Below are 22,657 nucleotides of genomic sequence, written 5' to 3'. Positions count from 1 at the left end.
CTAACTGGTCTCCTAACTGGTCTCCTAACTGGTCTCCTAACTGGTCTCCTAACCGGTCTCCTAACTGGTTTCCTAACTGGTTTCCTAACTGGTTTCCTAACTGGTTTCCTAACTGGTCTCCTAACTGGTCTCCTAACTGGTCTCCTAACTGGTCTCCTAACTGGTCTCCTAACTGGTTTCCTAACTGGTTTCCTAACTGGTTTCCTAACTGGTCTCCTAACTGGTCCCCTAACTGGTCTCCTAACTGGTCTCCTAACTGGTTTCCTAACTGGTCTCCTAACTGGTCTCCTAACTGGTCTCCTAACTGGTCTCCAGCCTGTGAAACCTCTGCAGATGGTCCAGAACGCGGCGGTGCGCCTGGTCTTGGATCAGCCTAAAAGAACACGCCCCCCCTCTGTTCATTGAGCTCCTCTGGCTGCCCTTAGCATCAGATCCAAGTCCCTGATGTTAGCTACAAAGAGCTTAATGGAACGGCTCCATCTACTTGAATGCTCTTGCAAAGGCTTCTGTCCCAACTGGGTCCCTCCGTTGGTCCCAGGATTGTCGTCTAGCAGCTCCTACACCACGCCTGAGACAATCCAAACTCTGTTCATGTGTCGTCCCACGATGGTGGAATGACCTACCGAGCGCTACCAGAACAGGGGCGTCCCTGTCTATCTTCAAGAAGCTCCTGAAAACCCAGCTCTTCAGAGAGCATCTCCTATCCCAGCACTTACCTTGTACTTCCCTCCCCCCTCTATCTCTGCTCTTTATCTTTCTGCACTTCCTTCTATGCCTGCACCCTATCTCTACTCTGTCCCCTCTGACAGAGTCGGACTCCTGGGTTCCTTCTATGTAGCTTATTGTTAGCTTATTGTTAGCTTATTGTTAGCTTTTATATAGCTGCTATACCTTCATCTGTAAGTCGCTTTGGATAAAAGCGTCTGATAAATACAGAAACATAAGTATTATCACTGTTTCTGATGTTCAGCTGTGCAGTGGATCTAATGTAGGTTTAATTAAATCATAATCAGATTGTTCTCTGTAATAAGTAAGAATCTGAATACAGTGTTCAATGTGCAGCTAATCTGAGTCTTATCTTATTATCTTATTATAAGATCAATATTCAGAATAACAGCTGCACACATAGCTGCTGTAATGTCTCAGGAACCATTTTAAAGCCGCTCCGTCGGGTTAAACAAATTAAAACTGGACTTTTTCACATTAATACAGTCAAAGAAAATGGAAAAAACACTATTTGTTGGATTTGACTCAGAGGGCTGCAGGCGAAGGATGTTTTCAGCACGAGAAACGCTTCTCCAACACGTGACGGAGCACCTGAAATTCAGCATCTGAACAGTTTGGACACTTTCCACCAACTATAAACGCTTGTAGGTTTAATTCTGAGAAAGGTCCTGGATCCTGGGCTCCTCCTGCAGATAACTGAGAGCGCGTTTATCATTCCGACCGCAGGCTTCATTCGAGACATCCTCCCCGACAGAGATGAGCCCTTTAACCGGCTGTTTTCCTCTCAGCACACGGAGAATTAAACGTTTCTGATTCTGCAGGCTGCCAGTGAGTCATGAACCAGACATTCAGAGATGCCAATGGGCCCCAAGTGGAGCCGATGTGCCATAAATACTCCAGATCTGACGCTTCAGCTTTGAGAATCAGGAGAAATTTAATAGATGAGCTGAGGGTGGAGGCAGAGCTGCCTGCGCTTTACAAGGATGATCCTGACAGAACAAAACAAGAGATGAAAGCAAAGTTTATCAAGCAGCCGGATGCTTGATTCCTGCAAGCATTTATTTCCCTGCTGGACTTCTTCCAGCCACAGCTCAATCTAATTTCATTACTTTTAGCCGTGCCTGCTTTGGACTTTCCATTAATTGCTGCTTTCCTCTTGCAGGGTCATGTCCAATCACTGCTTCTCTCTCTTCTCCACTCACCCTTTTCTATTCCTCAGCATCGTTCTTTTCCTCTGCACCTTCTCTCCTCGGCTTTGGCTTTCCCCAAAAAGACATTTTGTGCCACTAAAGCCCCTCGGTGATGATTTCTCCATCACTTCAGAAAGCAGACCTTGTTCTCTAATCAGAATTCCTGCTGTCAATGCCTCAGGGGGAAAAGCCGAGAGAAAAATCGATTCAACAAACAATGGTGGAGAGAAGTAGTTTCTTTAAGTCCTTTTCCTGCCAATCCCCCCCCCCCCCCCCCCCCCCCACACAAAGCCTTTCCTTCAGCAGCTGCAGAGGGCTTCACTTCTTCTGGGTCAGGATGATATGACCTCTGGTCTTTGCTCACTGCAGTGGCTTCTCCTAACGTGAGTCACTCAGAAAATATGCAACCGACTTGGATTTGACAGATAAATCAGTGGTGAAAGCTTCCTTTCACCATCTGCAGCAGAAAGTTTATTAACCGGAGCAGCTGGTGAGCTCCAAAAACAGCTAAATGTGCCTAAAAGAGACAGCAGCCAGATGATGGAGCACCAGCTCAGATACAATCCTGGTTAATGACAGTCAAACAGAGCTGCTGAAAGCACAGATTTCTGTACTAAGGCCAAAACAAAAGCTCTCCTCTAACTCAAATCCCTCAGATTCAGCCGTCAGACCTCATCCTCCTGTGTTTCAGCACTGCTGTCGGAGCGTTGCTCCATATTTCTGGGTCTGTACTGTTCTAATGCACTTCCATTAGTCATATATATGGTGGCTCCGTCCTTATTCAGGAGCAGGAATGACCCCAAAGTCTGGAGTCTTCTGCTGGACTGCAGCCCTGTGTATTAAATAGATATAAATGTATATATATGTATATATATATATATACATATATATGGTGGCTCCGTCCTTATTCAGGAGCAATAATAACCCCAAAGTCTGGAGTCTTCTGCTGGACTGCAGCCCTGTGTATTAAATAGATATAAATGTATATATATATACATATATATGGTGGCTCCATCCTTATTCAGGAGCAGGAATGACCCCAAAGTCTGGAGTCTTCTGCTGGAGTGCAGCCCTGTGTATTAAATAGATATAAATGTATATATATGTATATATATATATACATATATATGGTGGCTCCATCCTTATTCAGGAGCAGGAATGACCAGGGAGTCTGGAGTCTTCTGCTGGACTGCAGCCCTGTGTATTAAATAGATATAAATGTATATATATATACATATATATGGTGGCTCCATCCTTATTCAGGAGCAGGAATGACCCCAAAGTCTGGAGTCTTCTGCTGGAGTGCAGCCCTGTGTATTAAATAGATATAAATGTATATATATGTATATATATATATACATATATATGGTGGCTCCATCCTTATTCAGGAGCAGGAATGACCAGGGAGTCTGGAGTCTTCTGCTGGACTGCAGCCCTGTGTATTAAATAGATATAAATGTATATATATGTATATATATATATACATATATATGGTGGCTCCATCCTTATTCAGGAGCAGGAATTACCCCAAAGTCTGGAGTCTTCTGCTGGAATGCAGCCCTGTGTATTAAATAGATATAAATGTATATATATATACATATATATGGTGGCTCCGTCCTTATTCAGGAGCAGGAATGACCAGGGAGTCTGGAGTCTTCTGCTGGACTGCAGCCCTGTGGGCTGAATGCAGCAAACAGTTAAAAACGGACTCGATCGGTTAAAGATGAACAGTCTCCAGCTCTGACTGTGACATCATCAGGTGTTAACCAGGTGAGGCTGTCCCCATCAGATACTGAAAGCACTGGCTGGCCCAACTGGACCTTTAAGAAACGAAGCCCAGGTGCAGAAAGGAGGAAGGAGGACCAGGTGGATCATTATCTCTGCAGGACTAATCTGACCTTTCAGTCTGCAGTGCCTGCATTATGCTGCTGCTGCAGGTTTACATTCCTTCCTTCAATGTGAACAAACCACCTTCCAGCTGCCTCCCACCGAGGCCGATGTGGCTCAAACTGGCCAGAAGTGGTGGGTGAACATGGCGTCTGAAGCTCTACTTTAAAGCTTTAACACACTGACAGACAGAGCTTAATGTGGTCCTTTAAAATGTCTTTGTTTGGGCTCTAAATCTCCTCTGGTTTCCTGTCTCTGCTTCTCTGCCTCTTTACAGAAAGCTGCAGCCCGCCTCATCTGGATGGGAAGCCATTTGGGCTCCAATCGTCACGCTAATTATCCATTAAGCTTGTTATCATTGTCGAGGACCTTCAGGCAAGTTAAGAGCTGTGCAGCTCGTTAGTGGCCTTTGGTCTCATTAGGGGCTCATTAGAGGCTATCAGGGTCAGACAAACAGCTGGATGGCTGCTCACGGTTCAATCAGGAAATGATTCTGCTGTTACCAAACCGATGTGATGGGCTCTGAGATGGACAAACAGCAGGAGGTCCTGCAGCTGTGCAGCTTCCTCTCACATCACCAGACCGCCTCAGTCGTCCAACAGACGGCTTCTTTCTTCAGGTTTGACTTTTGTAAACGGAGCAGAATTCAAACAGCATTTTAAAAAGCTGCTTTGAGTTGGAGGATAACCAAAGAATGTCATTAATGACCTTTTGAGATGGGATTTGTTTTGAACTGGTCTTTTCTTCTCTTTAAATGATTACATCCAGAATGACTTCCTGTTATTCTCTGGTTTCATGCTCCTGCGTTCTATGACTCTGAAATGCTTCCAGTCTGAGGTAAACTAACATCCTGCAGATCTGTGTGGGAGCTGAAACACCTGGAGGCACCACTGGGCCCCTGAGCTCTGTTTGCAGCTTCTCCAGGTCTGGTTCTGACTCTGGGAACTGATAAAGAACCGGATCCAGATGACCTGAGGGGTCTGGGAGGTTCATAGTGGGTCAGGAGGTCACTGATGTATTTTGGACCATTCAGAGCTTTATGGACCGGCATCAGAACTTTAAAGTCTATCCTCTGATGGACCAGCATCAGAACCTTAAAGTCTATCCTCTGATGGACCGGCATCAGAACTTTAAAGTCTATCCTCTGATGGACCAGCATCAGAACTTTAAAGTCTATCCTCTGATGGACCAGCATCAGAACCTTAAAGTCTATCCTCTGATGGACCAGCATCAGAACTTTAAAGTCTATCCTCTGATGGACCGGCAGCAGAACTTTAAAGTCTATCCTCTGATGGACCAGCATCAGAACCTTAAAGTCTATCCTCTGATGGACCGGCATCAGAACTTTAAAGTCTATCCTCTGATGGACCAGCATCAGAACCTTAAAGTCTATCCTCTGATGGACCAGCATCAGAACTTTAAAGTCTATCCTCTGATGGACCGGCAGCAGAACTTTAAAGTCTATCCTCTGATGGACCAGCATCAGAACCTTAAAGTCTATCCTCTGATGGACCGGCAGCAGAACTTTAAAGTCTATCCTCTGATGGACCGGCAGCAGAACTTTAAAGTCTATCCTCTGATGGACCGGCATCAGAACTTTAAAGTCTATCCTCTGATGGACCGGCAGCAGAACTTTAAAGTCTATCCTCTGATGGACCGGCAGCCGGTGGAAAGACCTCACAGCTGGACTGATGTGCTCCACTTCTTTGGTCTCAGTAGGACTCCAGCAGCTGAGTTCTGGATGAGCTGCAGGTGTCTGACTGACTTTTTAAAGATGCTTTTACAATAATCAAACCGACTGAAGATGAATGCATGGACCGGTTTCTCCAGGTCCTGCTGAGACAGCAGATCTTTACTGAAGCTAAGGTTCAACACACAGATCACCTGAGATCTGAGAGGTCCGATACCTGCAGAAGAGCCTCACTTTGTCTCGTTTTGTCTCACTTTGTCTCACTTTGTCTCACTTTGTCTCGTTTTGTCTCACTTTGTCTCGTTTTGTCTCACTTTGTCTCACTTTGTCTCGTTTTGTCTCACTTTGTCTCACTTTGTCTCACTTTGTCTCACTTTGTCTCGTTTTGTCTCACTTTGTCTCGTTTTGTCTCGTTTTGTCTCGTTTTGTCTCATTTTGTCTCATTTTGTCTCACTTTGTCTCATTTTGTCTCACTTTGTCTCACTTTGTCTCACTTTGTCTCACTTTGTCTCACTTTGTCTCGTTTTGTCTCACTTTGTCTCACTTTGTCTCGTTTTGTCTCGTTTTGTCTCGTTTTGTCTCACTTTGTCTCACTTTGTCTCACTTTGTCTCGTTTTGTCTCGTTTTGTCTCGTTTTGTCTCACTTTGTCTCACTTTGTCTCACTTTGTCTCGTTTTGTCTCGTTTTGTCTCGTTTTGTCTCGTTTTGTCTCGTTTTGTCTCATTTTGTCTCACTTTGTCTCACTTTGTCTCGTTTTGTCTCGTTTTGTCTCACTTTGTCTCGTTTTGTCTCGTTTTGTCTCGTTTTGTCTCATTTTGTCTCACTTTGTCTCATTTTGTCTCATTTTGTCTCATTTTGTCTCATTTTGTCTCATTTTGTCTCACTTTGTCTCACTTTGTCTCGTTTTGTCTCACTTTGTCTCGTTTTGTCTCGTTTTGTCTCGTTTTGTCTCGTTTTGTCTCGTTTTGTCTCACTTTGTCTCACTTTGTCTCGTTTTGTCTCACTTTGTCTCACTTTGTCTCATTTTGTCTCACTTTGTCTCACTTTGTCTCACTTTGTCTCATTTTGTCTCACTTTGTCTCACTTTGTCTCACTTTGTCTCGTTTTGTCTCACTTTGTCTCGTTTTGTCTCGTTTTGTCTCGTTTTGTCTCGTTTTGTCTCGTTTTGTCTCGTTTTGTCTCGTTTTGTCTCATTTTGTCTCGTTTTGTCTCGTTTTGTCTCGTTTTGTCTCGTTTTGTCTCGTTTTGTCTCGTTTTGTCTCATTTTGTCTCACTTTGTCTCATTTTGTCTCATTTTGTCTCATTTTGTCTCACTTTGTCTCGTTTTGTCTCGTTTTGTCTCACTTTGTCTCGTTTTGTCTCGTTTTGTCTCGTTTTGTCTCGTTTTGTCTCGTTTTGTCTCGTTTTGTCTCACTTTGTCTCATTTTGTCTCATTTTGTCTCATTTTGTCTCACTTTGTCTCATTTTGTCTCATTTTGTCTCACTTTGTCTCACTTTGTCTCGTTTTGTCTCACTTTGTCTCGTTTTGTCTCGTTTTGTCTCGTTTTGTCTCACTTTGTCTCGTTTTGTCTCGTTTTGTCTCGTTTTGTCTCACTTTGTCTCGTTTTGTCTCGTTTTGTCTCGTTTTGTCTCACTTTGTCTCGTTTTGTCTCGTTTTGTCTCACTTTGTCTCGTTTTGTCTCTAAATGAACAGCAAACTGCACACATGGTGATTCTGACAGAAAAATCCTCCGGCTTCATGTGAGGAACCGTGTGGTGATCGAAAACAAAGTAATTAAAGCTCAAACTGCAGCTTCACAGACAGAACAGAACTCCCACCTCAGTGAAATAAAAGCTGAACGATCATTTCATTTCACGGAGAATTAAAAGTTCCCAAACTGTGTTCCATCTGTGAGTTACAGGCAGAACCGGGAAGCTTTCTCCACTTGTTTCACCTGAAAGAAGCACCAAAGAAAGGATAATACGGCTCCACCCACAGCAGCACCAACTTCAAGCCAAAACTAGTTTAAATTCACCAGATCAAGGTGGTCACCCGATCCGGAGAGCCTTCTGAGGTCAGAAGGAGGTGAAACAGTGACGCTGTTTAAGATGTTGGTGCACAGAAGACTGCAGGTGGATCAGCTCCTGACCCCTGACCTTTAGCCTTTATTCAAACAGGCCGACGGCGTCTCATTCTCCAGAGGAACCACTTTTCAGCTCCAACCAAGTCCCTTTAATTCAGTTCATCTGTCTCAGGAGGGAAGCTGTGTTTTACTCTTTAGTCTCCTTCTTAAACCTGATTTTTATTGTTTCCCGGTTGCATGACTCATTCATTTAGCTGCAAAGTCAAGCTGGAGATACTGAATATTAAACCCAAACGGCGGAAACCTGAGCCACACTTCTTCTTCTGCTGCGCCATCATTAACATTCAGTTGACATATTCAGTAGAGTTTCCCACGGGGTTCACATACATATTGACTATGAGCCACACTTACTGCTCCTCCTTCAGCAGCACATCACTAATCATCTTGTATGATTACACATGATGCTGAGGGCAGGAAAACGGCTTTACTTGGTCACGCTGCAGGTTATTTACTCCACATTCACAGTAAAATGAAAAAAAAATAGTCAAAAACATCAAGTCAGCTGCACTTTAATGATGTGATAATGTATTATGCTAATGATTTGATGTTGGCTAATAAAACTTACATTGTTTGCTTTACTTTTTAATAAATATAGCAGTTTTTACACCCAAAGGAGACACATTCTGCCCTTTTAAAGAATTTGACACCATTTTCTGGTCTTATTTTCAGCTCTCTGACAGAACTGTGGAATTATATCAGTTTCCACTGGAGCTCAGAGAGGTTCAACCATCGAGGCTTCAGCAGGACGTTGGTGAAGGGCTGAGGACACGCTGTCAGGCTGCTGTGGAGTTCAGGTGTGTTTACCTGTCATCCACAGCTGGACAGCTGCTGTGATTTAATGCAGGAACACAGACACAATGAAGCTGTTCCTCAGAAACACTCCAGCTCTACAAATACAGATAGTTACTCTGTTGATCCCAGAGGGAAACAGGTTAGAAGTTAGCTGTAAGTTAGCAGTTAGCTGTGAGTTAGCAGTTAGCTGTGAGTTAGCAGTTAGCTGTGAGTTCGCAGTTAGCTGTGAGTTAGCAGTTAGCTGTAAGTTAGCAGTTAGCTGTGAGTTAGCAGTTAGCTGTGAGTTAGCAGTCAGCTGTGAGTTAGCTGTAAGTTAGCTGTCAGCTGTAAGTTAGAAGTTAGCTGTAAGTTAGCAGTTAGTTGTGAGTTAGCAGTTAGCTGTAAGTTAGCATTTAGCTGTGAGTTAGCAGTCAGCTATGAGTTAGAAGTTAGCTGTAAGTTAGCAGTTAGTTGTGAGTTAGCAGTTAGCTGTAAGTTAGCAGTTAGCTGTAAGTTAGCAGTTCGCTGTGAGTTAGAAGTTAGTTGTGAGTTAGCAGTTAGCTGTAAGTTAGCAGTTAGCTGTAAGTTAGCAGCAGATGCTAGCAAACAATGCTTTCTCATCAACAGTATTGGACCAAGCCGGAGATGTGCACAGCGTAACTCGTAGTAATGCATGTGTTCCGTTAATTACTGCGTTTAAACCTTTTGGATATATTAACCTCATTAAACAGTTGTACCTGGAGACCTCCATCTGTATCAGAAACATGCCGATAATGTAACGCTAACACAGCGAGAGCGGTACACGGCGTTCAATGTAGCAGCGAGAGTGAGGAGAGGACCGGTGTTGTGTTGGAAACACACCTTAAACACAGCTGCAGGTTGTCTGAGTTACAGAACGGAACCGTTCAGCTAGAAAGCTTCAGCTAACAAAGTAATGTGGGAACAATAATGTTCATCTTTCAGAAAGGAACAGCAATAACTCCTTAGAAGTTGGTGTACGTCATCTTAATTAGCTAAGCTGTTAGCGTTAGCTTCAGCTAACAGAGTAATGTGGGAACAATAATGTTCATCTTTCAGGAAGGAACAGCAGTAACTCCTTAGAAGTTGGTGTACGTCATCTTCATTAGCTAAGCTGTTAGCGTTAGCTGCTGCTAACAAAGCAATGTGGGAACAATAATGTTCATCTTTCAGAAAGGAACAGCAATAACTCCTTAGAAGTTGGTGTACGTCATCTTAATTAGCTAAGCTGTTAGCGTTAGCTTCAGCTAACAAAGTAATGTGGGAACAATAATGTTCATCTTTCAGAAAGGAGCAGCAATAACTTATTTAGTGAGAGATAAAGCCTGAACACACATGCATCCATTGTATCTGGTCTTATCTGGTTTACACAGAGAAAGATATTAATACATTCAGGACAAAACTTCCTTCTTAACATAAAACCTGACCTGAAACTGATTAAATCCAGTCAACTTTCAGGTTTATGTGGAATAACAATCATAATATTAATGATATTTGTCAGAATGCTTACTTGTTTCTTTCTGTGCACTCAGTACTCTTATTTAAATAATTTATATAGATATAAATATATTTATACGTTGTCCTTTATGTGTTCGTTTTCTCTCTGATTTTCTCAGCCGTTTCTTGCCCTCGGCCCTGCTCTAGCTGCTGTGAAAAGACTCAGAAGCCTTCATCAAAGTCATGTCGCTGTAAGTGGATTTCACATGCATTCAGCAGCACTTCATCACAGCCCTCAGTGACACATGTGCTACAGTTCCTGAGCAGCACAGTCAGTCCTTTAAATCAGCAGATGGGGAACACGCAACTGAAAAGCCAGACATGACTAATATTATGTTTCAGGGAGCTTGGCACGGACAGCCTGGTTGGCGTGTCGTGACTTCATCAAACAGCAGAGGGCTGACAGGCTGACAGGTGCGGCGTCGGCTGTCAGCTGACTGGTCGATCTGTGTCCCTGCTTCACCTGTGGTCATGAACTGTGGCTGAATGTGACTCCCAGGTGAGGTGTTTCACACATGTCTGACTGGGAGGAGGCCCTGGACACGCTGAAAAGATTATGTCTCTTTGAGATCATATTTGCGTCCCGTAGGAACGCTGTCGGAGATGGTCAGGGTGGGGGAGGTGGGGGGGGGCACTGTTATCCAGACTCAAAGCTGACTCTGTGACTCTGACTCTGTGAGGCTGTGACTCTGTGAGGCTGTGACTCTGTGAGGCTGTGACTCTGTGAGGCTGTGACTCTATGACTCTGACTCTGTGAGGCTGTGACTCTGTGAGGCTGTGACTCTGTGACTCTGACTCGGTGAGGCTGTGACTCTGTGAGGCTGTGACTCTGTGAGGCTGACTCTCTGACTCGGTGAGGCTGTGACTCTGACTCTGAGACTCTGTGACTCTGACTCTGACTCTGTGACTCTGACTCTGTGAGGCTGACTCTGACTCTGAGACTCTGTGACTCTGAGACTCTGTGACTCTGAGACTCTGTGACTCTGTGACTCTGAGTCTGTGACTCTGAATCTGACTCTGTGACTCTGACTCTGTGACTCTGACTCTGTGACTCTGACTCTGTGACTCTGACTCTGTGACTCTGACTCTGTGACTCTGGTTCTGTGACTCTGTGACTCTGACTCTGTGACTCTGACTCTGTGACTCTGACTCTGTGACTCTGACTCTGTGACTCTGACTCTGTGGTTCTGTGACTCTGACTCTGTGGTTCTGTGACTCTGTGACTCTGTGACTCTGTGACTCTGTGACTCTGACTCTGTGACTCTGACTCTGTGGTTCTGTGACTCTGTGGTTCTGTGACTCTGACTCTGTGACTCTGGCTCTGTGACTCTGGCTCTGTGACTCTGGCTCTGTGACTCTGGCTCTGTGACTCTGTGACTCTGGCTCTGTGACTCTGGCTCCGTGACTCTGGCTCCGTGACTCTGGCTCCGTGACTCTGACTCCGTGACTCTGACTCCGTGACTCTGACTCCGTGACTCTGGCTCCGTGACTCTGGCTCCGTGACTCTGGCTCCGTGACTCTGGCTCTGTGACTCTGGCTCTGTGACTCTGGCTCTGTGACTCTGGCTCTGTGACTCTGGCTCTGTGACTCTGGCTCTGTGACTCTGGCTCCGTGACTCTGACTCTGAGACTCTGACTCGAGCCATGCAGACGGGAACAACTCACCTGCTGACACTGAAACTCTGAGGATGCACAGAGCTGGAGCTGAACGTGCTTCATGCCTGTTTTCTGCTTCCACTGCACCATGAAACATGTTATTTCCTTTCTGCTCTTCAACTCATTTCTCCTGACCGCAGATCCCTCTGTCAGAGGAGAAACTGAATAAGCCTTAATAACCAGTGAAAGACTCTGATGACGCATGAATCACCGCCATGATTGGCAATTAAAAGCCTAATTTTCTCTGATTTTTTCTAGCTTCGCATGCCCCCGCCTTACGTCAACATTATGCCATGAAATTAAGCCGCGGTGAAGACTTCCTCCCTGCTCTGGATCCAAGGTCAGCTCTGTGGAAACAACAAGGAAATGCCTGAATCTCGCTGGATTTTGGGATGTAAACAGGGGCTGACAGGCCGGGCTCCCTCAGGGCGGCACAAAGACTGATGGGCCTTTCATGGGAAATTTGTCCACAAAATCTAGAAAGCAGACAAACTGCATTGACATCCAGTTCGTGCAAAGAGCTGGAACACTGTGTGCCACGCAAATAAAACCGCTTTTCATTCAAAATAGAACCAATACCACAAGGTAAATGTTGAAATTGAGCAATTCCACTGTTTCTGTGAAGACTTGTGCCCATTTTTAATTAAAGGCAGGCAAGGGCGTAACCATGGTTTAGACATTGGGGGGGTCCAAGAAAAACTAAATTGTTGAGTGCATTATCTACAATTCTTTATTTATATATGAAAAATTGGACATTTAGAACATAGTTTAGAGGACTACATTGACCATGTAAGTTCACATCTAAAGGAATAGTGTAATTTCTCCGAGACAGTGACTGCCCCCCCACTTTGATTTGGTTAGTTGCTTCCTGTTTACTGACCTTAAACACACCTACCAATTACAATTATGCTCTTTCAGTCGTTCTGTAGCAAATAGGACAGCTTCCAATGGAAAACGACCAAATACCCAAAGCATGTTTATGGAAATATTTTAATAACTAATGATGTAACAAATTACAGACTTTTCCTTTAACAAAAAAAGGTGCTGAGGACTTTTAAGTTAATTTCTATTGTGTCAATGTCTCAAAATGTGCATTAACAATGAAAAGTCTAATAGTCTAATGTTATTTTTGTTTTAAGTTTTTTTATTTTGAAAGGGGGCGGAAGTTTATTTTGTTGATTCTGTGTTGGATTTCCTGTTCTGGTACAATCTGCTCTGTTGAGCAGCGGCTCCGTCAAAAGTAGAAGTCCAACGTAAAGATAAGGAGAGCCGCTGCTGAGACGGCGGCGCAGCCGTTACGTTCCCATGGTAACACACGGAAATAAACTGAAAATAAACAAGACATAACAAGAGACCGATCCCTGGACAGGGTTCATAAAAGGAGAACATGCATTTTACATGTTTTCTTCTGTATATTGGGGGGGGACAGGTTGGTATTTTCTCTATATTTGGGGGGGACACGACCCCCCCAAAGAAGGCGTGGTTACGCCATAGAAGGCAGGACTTATTTAAGGTAAATTAAACAGGGAAAAGTTGTGTGGCACGACCAAAAAGATGTGGAGGGTTCACTTTCTGCAAAGAATTGCAAAGAATTTCATCATCTGACGTTGATAAAATCATTAAAAGTTTCAGAGAAATCTCTCAGCAAAAGGAAGGAGGCTGAAGCTGAAGTGTGCCGGAGCTCAGGAGAGGTTCTGAGAAGCTTCCTCAGTGAACAGATCCTCCCAGATGAAGGTAAAACTTTATTAAAACTCTGTTAGCGGCATTAATTCTCCTGAAGCTATCAGGGCCTGGATGACCTGTCATTTTCTACTCATTTTGTCCCAAACACCTCAGAGAGTTCAGTTATCCTGGGTGGCGCTGCCTTGGCCTCCTGGGCTCCAGAGAGGAACCTCGGAGCCATTTTTCACCAGAATTTGTCTTCTAATCTGTGTATTAAACAGGCCTCGGGAGCTGCTTCTTTCATCTGCGTTGTATTGCTGAAATCAGGACCCTGATGTGTCATTTTAGATGGAAAACAGCTCCTTCTGGTCTCCTGAAACTCTTTCTTTTGATCCAAAATGCCGGTGCCAGAGTCCTGCGAACAGAGGCCACATCTCGCCTGCTTCGGCCTCTCTGCTTTGGCTCCCATGTGTCCAAAATCCCTCCGAGCCTTAGCAGGCTACCGCTGGGGGATTTTAACCCACGCCAGCTGCATCATTCAGCCTTCGGTGCCTTTCTTTGTTTCATGAGGAAACAAAGGAGAAGTTCTTCATCTTTCTATGTGTTGTTGGGCTTTAAAATACTTTGATGAGACGTACTTTTTATCATATCGGGTGAAACACACCGAATGATGGAGTTACAATAATCTGCCTTAGTGTCTTTGGGTTAAAGGCAAAGCTCCAGCTCCAGCCACTGGAAGCTGTCGTATTCAGAACTGAAAGGTCTGCAGAGCCTTTAGTTTTCAGCTCCCCCTTCAGAGGAGACACAGAAGCAGCCGTTCTGCTGTTAAAGAGCAGCTCAACATGCTCTGTTTTCTCATTTTTTCCTGTTTTCTCCGTCCAAAGAGCCCCCGAGATGAGCATCGTGAGGAAGAAACGCTGCATCCTCCGAGCTGAAGAGGCGTCTCAGACGGTGTGACGTGCACAGTGCACGGTGTGGCGTGCACAGTGCACGGTGTGACGTGCACTAATGTGTTCAGCTCTGTATAAATGTGTTCAACTGTATAAACAGATGTTTTTAAAGCAGAAATACTGCAAACGTGGGCTGAAACCTTTCGTCCAGACAGAAGCTAACAGGAGAAACTGAAGAACTGAAGCAGAGGAATCAAACGAGATGAGTTTATTTCATCAGTAAAATCAACTAAAATGCTGCTGTTTCTGATCCAAAGAAGGTTAAACTGCATGTAAACAACAGATAATAATAATAAGCCTGGAAAGGCTGGAACCTGCAGCTTTTATTTTATCTCTGACTCATTCTAGTTCCGTTACAAATGGTCATAAAGTGTTCATTCACTCATTCACTCATTCATTCATTCATTCCTTCCTTCATTCATTCATTCCTTCATTCCTTCATTCATTCACTCATTCATTCCTTCCTTCATTCATTCATTCATTCCTTCCTTCATTCATTCACTCATTCATTCATTCATTCATTCATTCCTTCCTTCATTCATTCATTCCTTCATTCCTTCATTCATTCACTCATTCATTCCTTCCTTCATTCATTCATTCCTTCATTCATTCATTCCTTCACTCATTCACTCATTCATTCATTCACTCATTCACTCATTCATTCATTCACTCATTCATTCATTCCTTCACTCATTCATTCATTCATTCATTCATTCCTTCACTCATTCATTCATTCACTCATTCATTCATTCCTTCCTTCATTCATTCATTCCTTCATTCCTTCATTCATTCACTCATTCATTCCTTCCTTCATTCATTCATTCCTTCATTCACTCATTCATTCATTCACTCATTCACTCATTCATTCATTCACTCATTCATTCATTCATTCCTTCACTCATTCATTCATTCATTCATTCATTCCTTCACTCATTCATTCATTCACTCATTCATTCATTCATTCCTTCACTCATTCATTCATTCATTCATTCATTCCTTCACTCATTCATTCATTCATTCATTCATTCCTTCACTCATTCATTCATTCATTCATTCACTCATTCACTCACTCACTCACTCACTCACTCACTCACTCTTCATTCCTTCATTCCTTCCTTCCTTCCTTCCTTCCTTCCTTCCTTCCTTCCTTCCTTCCTTCCTTCACTCATTCCTTCATTCACTCCTTCCTTCCTTCCTTCCTTCACTCATTCTTTCCTTCCTTCCTTCACTCATTCCTTCCTTCCTTCATTCACTCATTCCTTCATTCATTCATTCCTTCACTCATTCCTTCACTCATTCATTCCTTCCTTCCTTCCTTCCTTCCTTCACTCATTCCTTCCATCCTTCCTTCACTCATTCCTTCACTCATTCATTCCTTCCTTCATTCATTCACTCATTCCTTCATTCCTTCCTTCCTTCACTCATTCATTCCTTCCTTCCTTCCTTCCTTCCTTCCTTCACTCATTCATTCCATCCTTCCTTCACTCATTCCTTCACTCATTCATTCCTTCCTTCCTTCCTTCACTCATTCCTTCCTTCCTTCCTTCACTCATTCATTCCTTCCTTCCTTCCTTCCTTCCTTCATTCACTCATTCCTTCATTCATTCATTCATTCATTCCTTCACTCATTCAGTCCTTCCTTCCTTCCTTCCTTCCTTCATTCACTCTTTCCTTCCTTCCTTCCTTCATTCACTCCTTCCTTCCTTCCTTCCTTCCTTCCTTCAGTCTTTCCTTCCTTCCTTCCTTCCTTCACTCATTCCTTCACTCATTCATTCCTTCCTTCCTTCTTTCCTTCCTTCCTTCCTTCCTTCCTTCCTTCCTTCAGTCTTTCCTTCCTTCCTTCCCTCCTTCCTTCCTCCCTCCCTCCCTCCCTCCATCCTTCCATCCTTCCTTCCTTCCTTCCCTCCTTCCTCCATCCCTCCCTCCCTCCTTCCTTCCTTCCTTCCCTCCTTCCTTCCCTCCTTCCTCCATCCCTCCCTCCCTCCTTCCTTCCTTCCTTCCCTCCCTCCATCCTTCCATCCTTCCTTCCTTCCTCCATCCCTCCCTCCTTCCTTCCTTCCTTCCTTCCTTCCTTCCTTCACTCACTCACTCATTACTTCACTCCTTCCTTCAGTCTTTCCTTCCTTCCTTCCTTCCTTCCTTCCTTCATTCCTTCCTTCATTCCTTCCTTCCTTCCTTCCTTCCTTCATTCACTCCTTCCCTCCTTCCTTCCTTCATTCACTCCTTCCTTCCTTCCCTCCTTCCTTCCTTCCCTCCTTCCCTCCTTCCCTCCTTCCCTCCTTCCTTCCTTCCTTCCCTCCTTCCTTCCTTCCCTCCCTCCCTCCTTCCTTCCTTCCCTCCCTCCCTCCCCTCACAGGCTGCAGCTGCTACAGTCTCCTTCTGTTGGGTTTCTCCTCAGCTCAGTGGTTTAATCTGTTAAATTCTTCTTTTGTAATTCATTCCAACACTAATTATCTTCACGGTGTGTCATGAAGGGAGTTATTAGAGGAGTAGAAGCAAAAAGAAAGACAAAAAGCCTCATTTGTTCGTCTTATTGCACGTAGGTGGGCTCATATCCACTTAATCCGTCTTTAAGAGAAGCTTTTCTTTACTCTTTTCCCCTCCTCTTGAATCCGGGCCTCTGGGGTTCTGCTGCTTTTAGGGATCTCGGACCGCCGTAGTTCTTCATCACTGAGCTGTCCCACGCCTCCAGAGGTCAGGTGATGCAGTCACATGACCTCAGTGTATGCACAGCTGGTTAGTTTCAGTGGAGCCACAGAAACAAACCCGAGCAGAACCACCGGTTCTGACTGGTTCCTCCGACTGGTTCCTCTGAGACGGAGCTCAGTCACAGCAGATGTCCCGTTGCTTCTTCTTCTGTGGTTTTGCTCAGGGATTAACAGGCAGCAGCTCAGACCCACCGACCCAGCAGACAGCACTGATCCAGAACCAGCACCGATCCAGAACCAGCACTGATCCAAAACCAGCAGCTGATCCAGAACCAGCACTGATCCTAAACCAGCAGCTGATCCTAAACCAGCAGCTGATCCAGAACCAGCAGCTGATCCAGAACCAGCAGCTGATCCACAACCAGCAGCTGATCCAGAACCAGCAGCTGATCCAAAGTCAGCAGCTGATCCAGAACCAGCAGCTGATCCAGAACCAGCAGCTGCTCCAAAACCAGCAGCTGATCCAAAACCAGCAGCTGATCCACAACCAGCAGCTGATCCAAATCCAGCAGCTGATCCAAAACCAGCAGCTGATCCAGAACCAGCAGCTGATCCAAATCCAGCAGCTGATCCAAAACCAGCAGCTGATCCAGAACCAGCAGCTGATCCAGAACCAGCAGCTTATCCAAAACCAGCAGCTGATCCAAAACCAGCAGCTGATCCAGAACCAGCAGCTGATCCAAATCCAGCAGCTGATCCAAAACCAGCAGCTGATCCAGAACCAGCACTGATCCAGAACCAGCAGCTGCTCCAAAACCAGCAGCTGATCCAAAACCAGCAGCTGATCCTAAACCAGCAGCTGATCCAGAACCAGCAGCTGATCCAGAACCAGCAGCTGCTCCAAAACCAGCAGCTGATCCAGAACCAGCAGCTGATCCAGAACCAGCAGCTGATCCACAACCAGCAGCTGATCCACAACCAGCAGCTGCTCCAAAACCAGCAGCTGATCCAGAACCAGCAGCTGATCCAGAACCAGCAGCTGATCCACAACCAGCAGCTGATCCAGAACCAGCAGCTGATCCAGAACCAGCAGCTGATCCAGAACCAGCAGCTGATCCACAACCAGCAGCTGATCCAGAACCAGCAGCTGATCCAGAACCAGCAGCTGATCCAAAGTCAGCAGCTGATCCAGAACCAGCAGCTGATCCAAAACCAGCAGCTGATCCAGAACCAGCAGCTGATCCAGAACCAGCAGCTGATCCAGAACCAGCAGCTGATCATCAGCTGCTGACAGCCAGTCTGACTCCTCTCTCTCTTCTTCTCTCTTCTTCTCTCTCTCTTCTTCTCTCTCTCTTCTTCTTCTCTCTCTTCTTCTCTCTCTCTTCTTCTCTCTCTCTTCTTCTCTCTCTCTTCTTCTTCTCTCTCTCTCCTCTTCTCTCTTCTTCTTCTCTCTTCTTCTTCTCTCTCTCTCTTCTCTCTCTCTTCTTCTCTCTCTCTTCTTCTTCTCTCTCTTCTTCTCTCTCTCTCTCTTCTCTCTCTCTTCTTCTCTCTCTCTTCTTCTTCTCTCTCTCTCCTCTTCTCTCTTCTTCTTCTCTCTTCTTCTTCTCTCTTCTTCTTCTCTCTCTCTTCTTCTCTCTCTCTCTCTTCTCTCTCTCTTCTTCTCTCTCTCTCTCTTCTTCTCTCTTCTTCTTCTCTCTCTCTTCTTCTCTCTCTCTTCTTCTCTCTCTTCTTCTCCTCTCTCTCTTCTTCTTCTCTCTTCTTCTTCTCCCACAGACTCGACTTCTTCTTCTTCTTTGTCACACATCAGGTGGCGGTTCCTCTGAGCATCCTCCTGCTGCCTGTCTCTGTCCTGCTTCTTATTCAGAACACACCTGAATCACTGAGTGGTGTCAGTTCTGGCCACAGGACCGGAGATGGTTCATATTTAATGCTCAGAAACATGGCTGCACGTGAGGTCCCTCCCTGCCGGATATGACCTGCAGGCTGGCTGTTCATGCGGGCCAGAACAGGAGGACATGTGACCTCAGAGAAGGTGGCGGTGGGGTGCATTTAACCGCCATCATTCACCCAGAACAGCTCTGAACATGGCGGAAAAAGGTCTTCATTCATCGTCTTTGGTTTTGTACAGAAAGGACGAAACATTCACTGCGAATCCTCGTTCCCGAGGCTGGGCGGAGCCACGTGGAAAAAGAGTAAAACTTTGTTTTAAATCCTCTCCACTGAAGATCAGCTGTGATCTTTGGTCTCTTTGCCACCTGCGGAGCGCAGCTCTGATGCTCGGTGTGAACCAGCATCATCCGTCACTGGATGCGCTTCTTGACCTGCTGCTGGACGTCCTGCTCATTCACACATAAAGGCTGCACGTGCACGTGCTTCTCAGACTAAAAAAAGATGCCAGGGTTGCCCTTTTCCAGCTGAAACCCGTCGCTGTCAGCCTGATCTTGCCTTCATTTTCCAACAGGTTCTCACTCTGAACTCGGCACCATTTTGCTGGAGATGTGACCGTCACCAGAAGCCTTTTCAGGGCCGTAAACGATACGAGTGACGCTAGTCTTTGCTGCCTAATCACGATGTTTTCCTAACCCTAACCAGGTTTTTTACAGGTCTGACTGAGCAGATCAGCTCCTGCAGATGTTGAACACCAATGTGTGTTTCTCAGATTAAAAAAAGAAGCCAGGTTTGCCCTTTTCAGCTGAAACCTGTCGCCTGATCTCCTTCCAGCGGCCCTGAAAATGCGACTTTTTGCCTTCATTTTCCAACAGGTTCTCGCTCTGAACTCGGCACCATTTTGCTGGAGATGTGACCGTCACCAGAAGCCTTTTCAGGGCCGTAAACAGTACGAGTGACGCTAGTCTCTGCTGCCTAATCACGATGTTTTCCTAACCCTAACCAGGTTTTTTACAGGTCTGACTGAGCAGATGAATGAGGGCTGTTGGACAGCTGAAGCACAGATCAGCTCCTGCAGATGTTGAACACCAATGTGTGTTTCTCAGACTAAAAAAAGAAGCCAGGTTTGCCCTTTTCCAGCTGAAACCCGTCGCCTGATCTCCTTCCAGCGGCCCTGAAAATGCGACTTTTTGCCTTCATTTTCCAACAGGTTCTCGCTCTGAACTCGGCACCATTTTGCTGCAGATGTGACCGTCACCAGAAGCCTTTTCGGGGCCGTAAACATTACGAGTGACGCTAGTCTTTGCTGCCTAATCATGATGTTTTCCTAACCCTAACCAGGTTTTTACAGGTCTGATTGAGCAGATGAATGAGGGCTGTTGGACAGCTGAAGCCCGCAGCTGCAGATCAGCTCCTGCAGATGTTCAACATGAGGCTCGGCGTGAGGACGGGTTCCGGTCCAAGCACAGAAAGTAGCTGTTAGCTTCAGGAAGCAGGTGGATGTGGCGCGTTGGCAGCGGAGCTGAAACTGACTTCAGCCTGAAACATGGATCCTGCCTCAGCTGCAGCTCAGAAATGATTTTATTCTAAAGCTGCGGCTGCAGCTCAGAAATGATTTTATTCTAAAGCTGCAGCTGATGGGAGGCGGCGCCACAGGACACCAGCAGCGACTCACAGACTTCAGAGTTTTGTTTGAGCTGCGATCGAAGCTTCCTCTGGCGTCACTGTTGTCTCCAGCCTTTCTGAACATGATGCAGCACTGAGCTGCTCTGCCACAGATCAGCTGAAGCAGAGGAGGCTTCAGGCTTCATGCAACAAACCGTTTGTCTGCAGCTCCCAATAAATCACAAAAGTCTCCTCCCACAGATGGAAGTCCAGCTGCTGGGACCGAATGTCTCACCCACCGATACTTTCTCCCACTGTGGAGATTAACTTAGAATCAGAAGAAGCTTTTCAGAACATTTGTTACCTTGAAGCTCAATCGGACAGCGTTTATGAACATTATCAATGAAATACACACAAAGTAGGAGTGCTCTAATGCAGAATAAAGGCTTTAAGCACGTTGTGTTTGCAGCTTTTTATTTCTAAGCCACATCTTAAAGGAGCCGGTCGTAAATGCATGAAATTTCCATCTGATGTCAGAACAACCAGGAAGAATCAGACCGAGAACAGAACAGAAGTCACTCTGCACCGCAAAGAGGAAAAGAAAAGACTGCCTCAGCCTCACTTTCCTCCCAGCAGTGCTGCGGGTAACAGGAGGAGGCACCTAAAGAGACTCCGACACGCACACACTGAGCCAGAAGAAAACCTCCTAATTCAGCACCGAAGTTTTCCCAGCAGCGGAGTGAAAGACCGCAGATTTCTGCGGGTTTCTCCTCCCTGACTGAACCTTTTGGGGGTCATGCGGGGATCAGGGCAGCCGTCCTACCTGTCTGCGCTCAGCGCCGTGAGCGTGAACACCGACACCCCCACCGATGTGAGCTGGATGACGGGGATGAGCTTGCACGCCACCTCGCCGAACACCCACTCCTCGGAGAAGTAGCGGAAGGCGTCCACGGGCACGCAGGTGACCAGCAGCAGCAGGTCTCCCGCCGCCAGGCTGGAGATGAAGATGTTGGGCACGCTCCGCATGGCGCTGTTGGTGATGAAGATCTTCACCAGGGTGATGTTGCCCAGCAGACCCACGGTGATGATCAGGATGTACACCGAGGTCATGACGCAGCGCACGACGAAGTGGACGGTCTCCCCGCTGTCCGCAGCCGCCCACCAGCCGGGATCCTCGGTGGAGTTCAGAGCCTCGGAGTCTCCAGGAAGAGCCGGGGCTGTGTTGGAGAGGAACTCGTCATCCATGGCCGAGGTGCGCTCCTGCCGTGAGCTGGAAGGAGAACCCCGGAGAGGAGCTGCTGCGCTGCAGGTGAGCAACGGGAGGCTCCGCGCGTAAAGGCGCAAAGAAAGCGCGGGTGCTCGCGATCTGACAGCAGAGAAAAGTTTCTGCAACAAGCTGCTCTGAGAACAGCTTCCGACTGAGACACGCTCTGAACTGCAGAGTGACAGCGAGCTGAGGAGAGGAGGAGGAGGAGGCACGTGTTTGAAGACAGACGCTCCCTCCCCTCTGCCTGTGCGCGCGCTTCTGTGAGAGAGAAATAGAGGATCGAGAGGTAGGATCTGGATATACGGAGAGATGCAAAAGCCGTGTCAGATATGTTCACATTTTGGGCCCAAAGCACAACAACCAAAGGTTCCGGTGACGCGACAGAATCATGGAGGCTATTTCAGGCGATGTTCAATGGAAAGATTAATTAATAGATAGAATAAAAATGCTTTAAATAGTTCAAACAGTCCTGATCCAAAGAAAACACAGTTTGACAGACAGAAAATAGGATTTCTGCAGCAACAAGGTGATTCCCAAAGAGCTATTAGCTGAAAACTTGGCATATCTCAGCATGGTGTGCAGTGTGTCCTTAAAACATTTGAGGAAACTGGACAAGTGGAGGACAAAAGAAGAAGTGTCAGGCCTAAAAAACTATCTCCAGCAGATGAACAGGATCTGAAAGTGATGTCCTTAAGAAAGAGGAAAAAATCCAGCTGTGACCTGACAGGACCTGAGAGATGCATCTGGACCTTCAGCTGATCCATCTACTGTTGGCCCAAGCCTCATCAGAAATGGGCTCCATGGAAGGGTGGCTGTCAAGAAGCCGTTCTTAAGGAAGGGAAACAGGGAGAAAAGGCTGAGCTGTGCCAAATGACACAAGAAGTGGACTGAAAATCAGTGGCAACAGGTCTTATGGAGGGATGAATCCTCCCCAGAGCCCGGACCTCAACATTATTGAAGCAGTGTGGGATCATCTGACAGAGAACGGAACAAAAGGCAGCCCACATCCAAAGAAGAGCTTTGGGATGTCCTTCAAGAAGCCTGGAGAACTATTCCTGAAGACTCCTTAAAGAAATGACAG

At 45.9% G+C, this 22,657-nt stretch overlaps 1 protein-coding gene across 3 annotated transcripts in view; it reads right to left on the bottom strand.

Annotated features, from left to right (window-relative positions):
* Window positions 1-21,726, bottom strand: part of nmbr (neuromedin B receptor) — a 56,343-nt gene extending 34,617 nt beyond the window's left edge. For 2 of the 3 annotated variants that reach the window (XM_072362092.1, XM_072362091.1), the window contains exon 1: window positions 21,133-21,726. In XM_072362092.1, the coding sequence (XP_072218193.1) occupies window positions 21,133-21,554 (422 nt within the window). In that variant the 5' untranslated portion in view covers window positions 21,555-21,726. Of the gene's footprint in view, window positions 1-17,000; window positions 17,066-21,132 lie in introns of those variants that run through there. The other variant, XM_072362093.1, reaches the window with a different exon arrangement.
* Window positions 21,727-22,657: the final 931 nt, after the last annotated feature.

This window comes from Leuresthes tenuis, unplaced genomic scaffold (genome assembly GCF_036924035.1).
Source record: "Leuresthes tenuis unplaced genomic scaffold, fLeuTen1.0.hap1 SCAF_13, whole genome shotgun sequence".
Classification (NCBI taxonomy): Eukaryota; Metazoa; Chordata; class Actinopteri; order Atheriniformes; family Atherinopsidae; genus Leuresthes; species Leuresthes tenuis.
The sequence above is the reverse complement of the archived record's forward strand: the minus strand, read 5'-3'. Positions and strand labels throughout refer to the sequence as shown.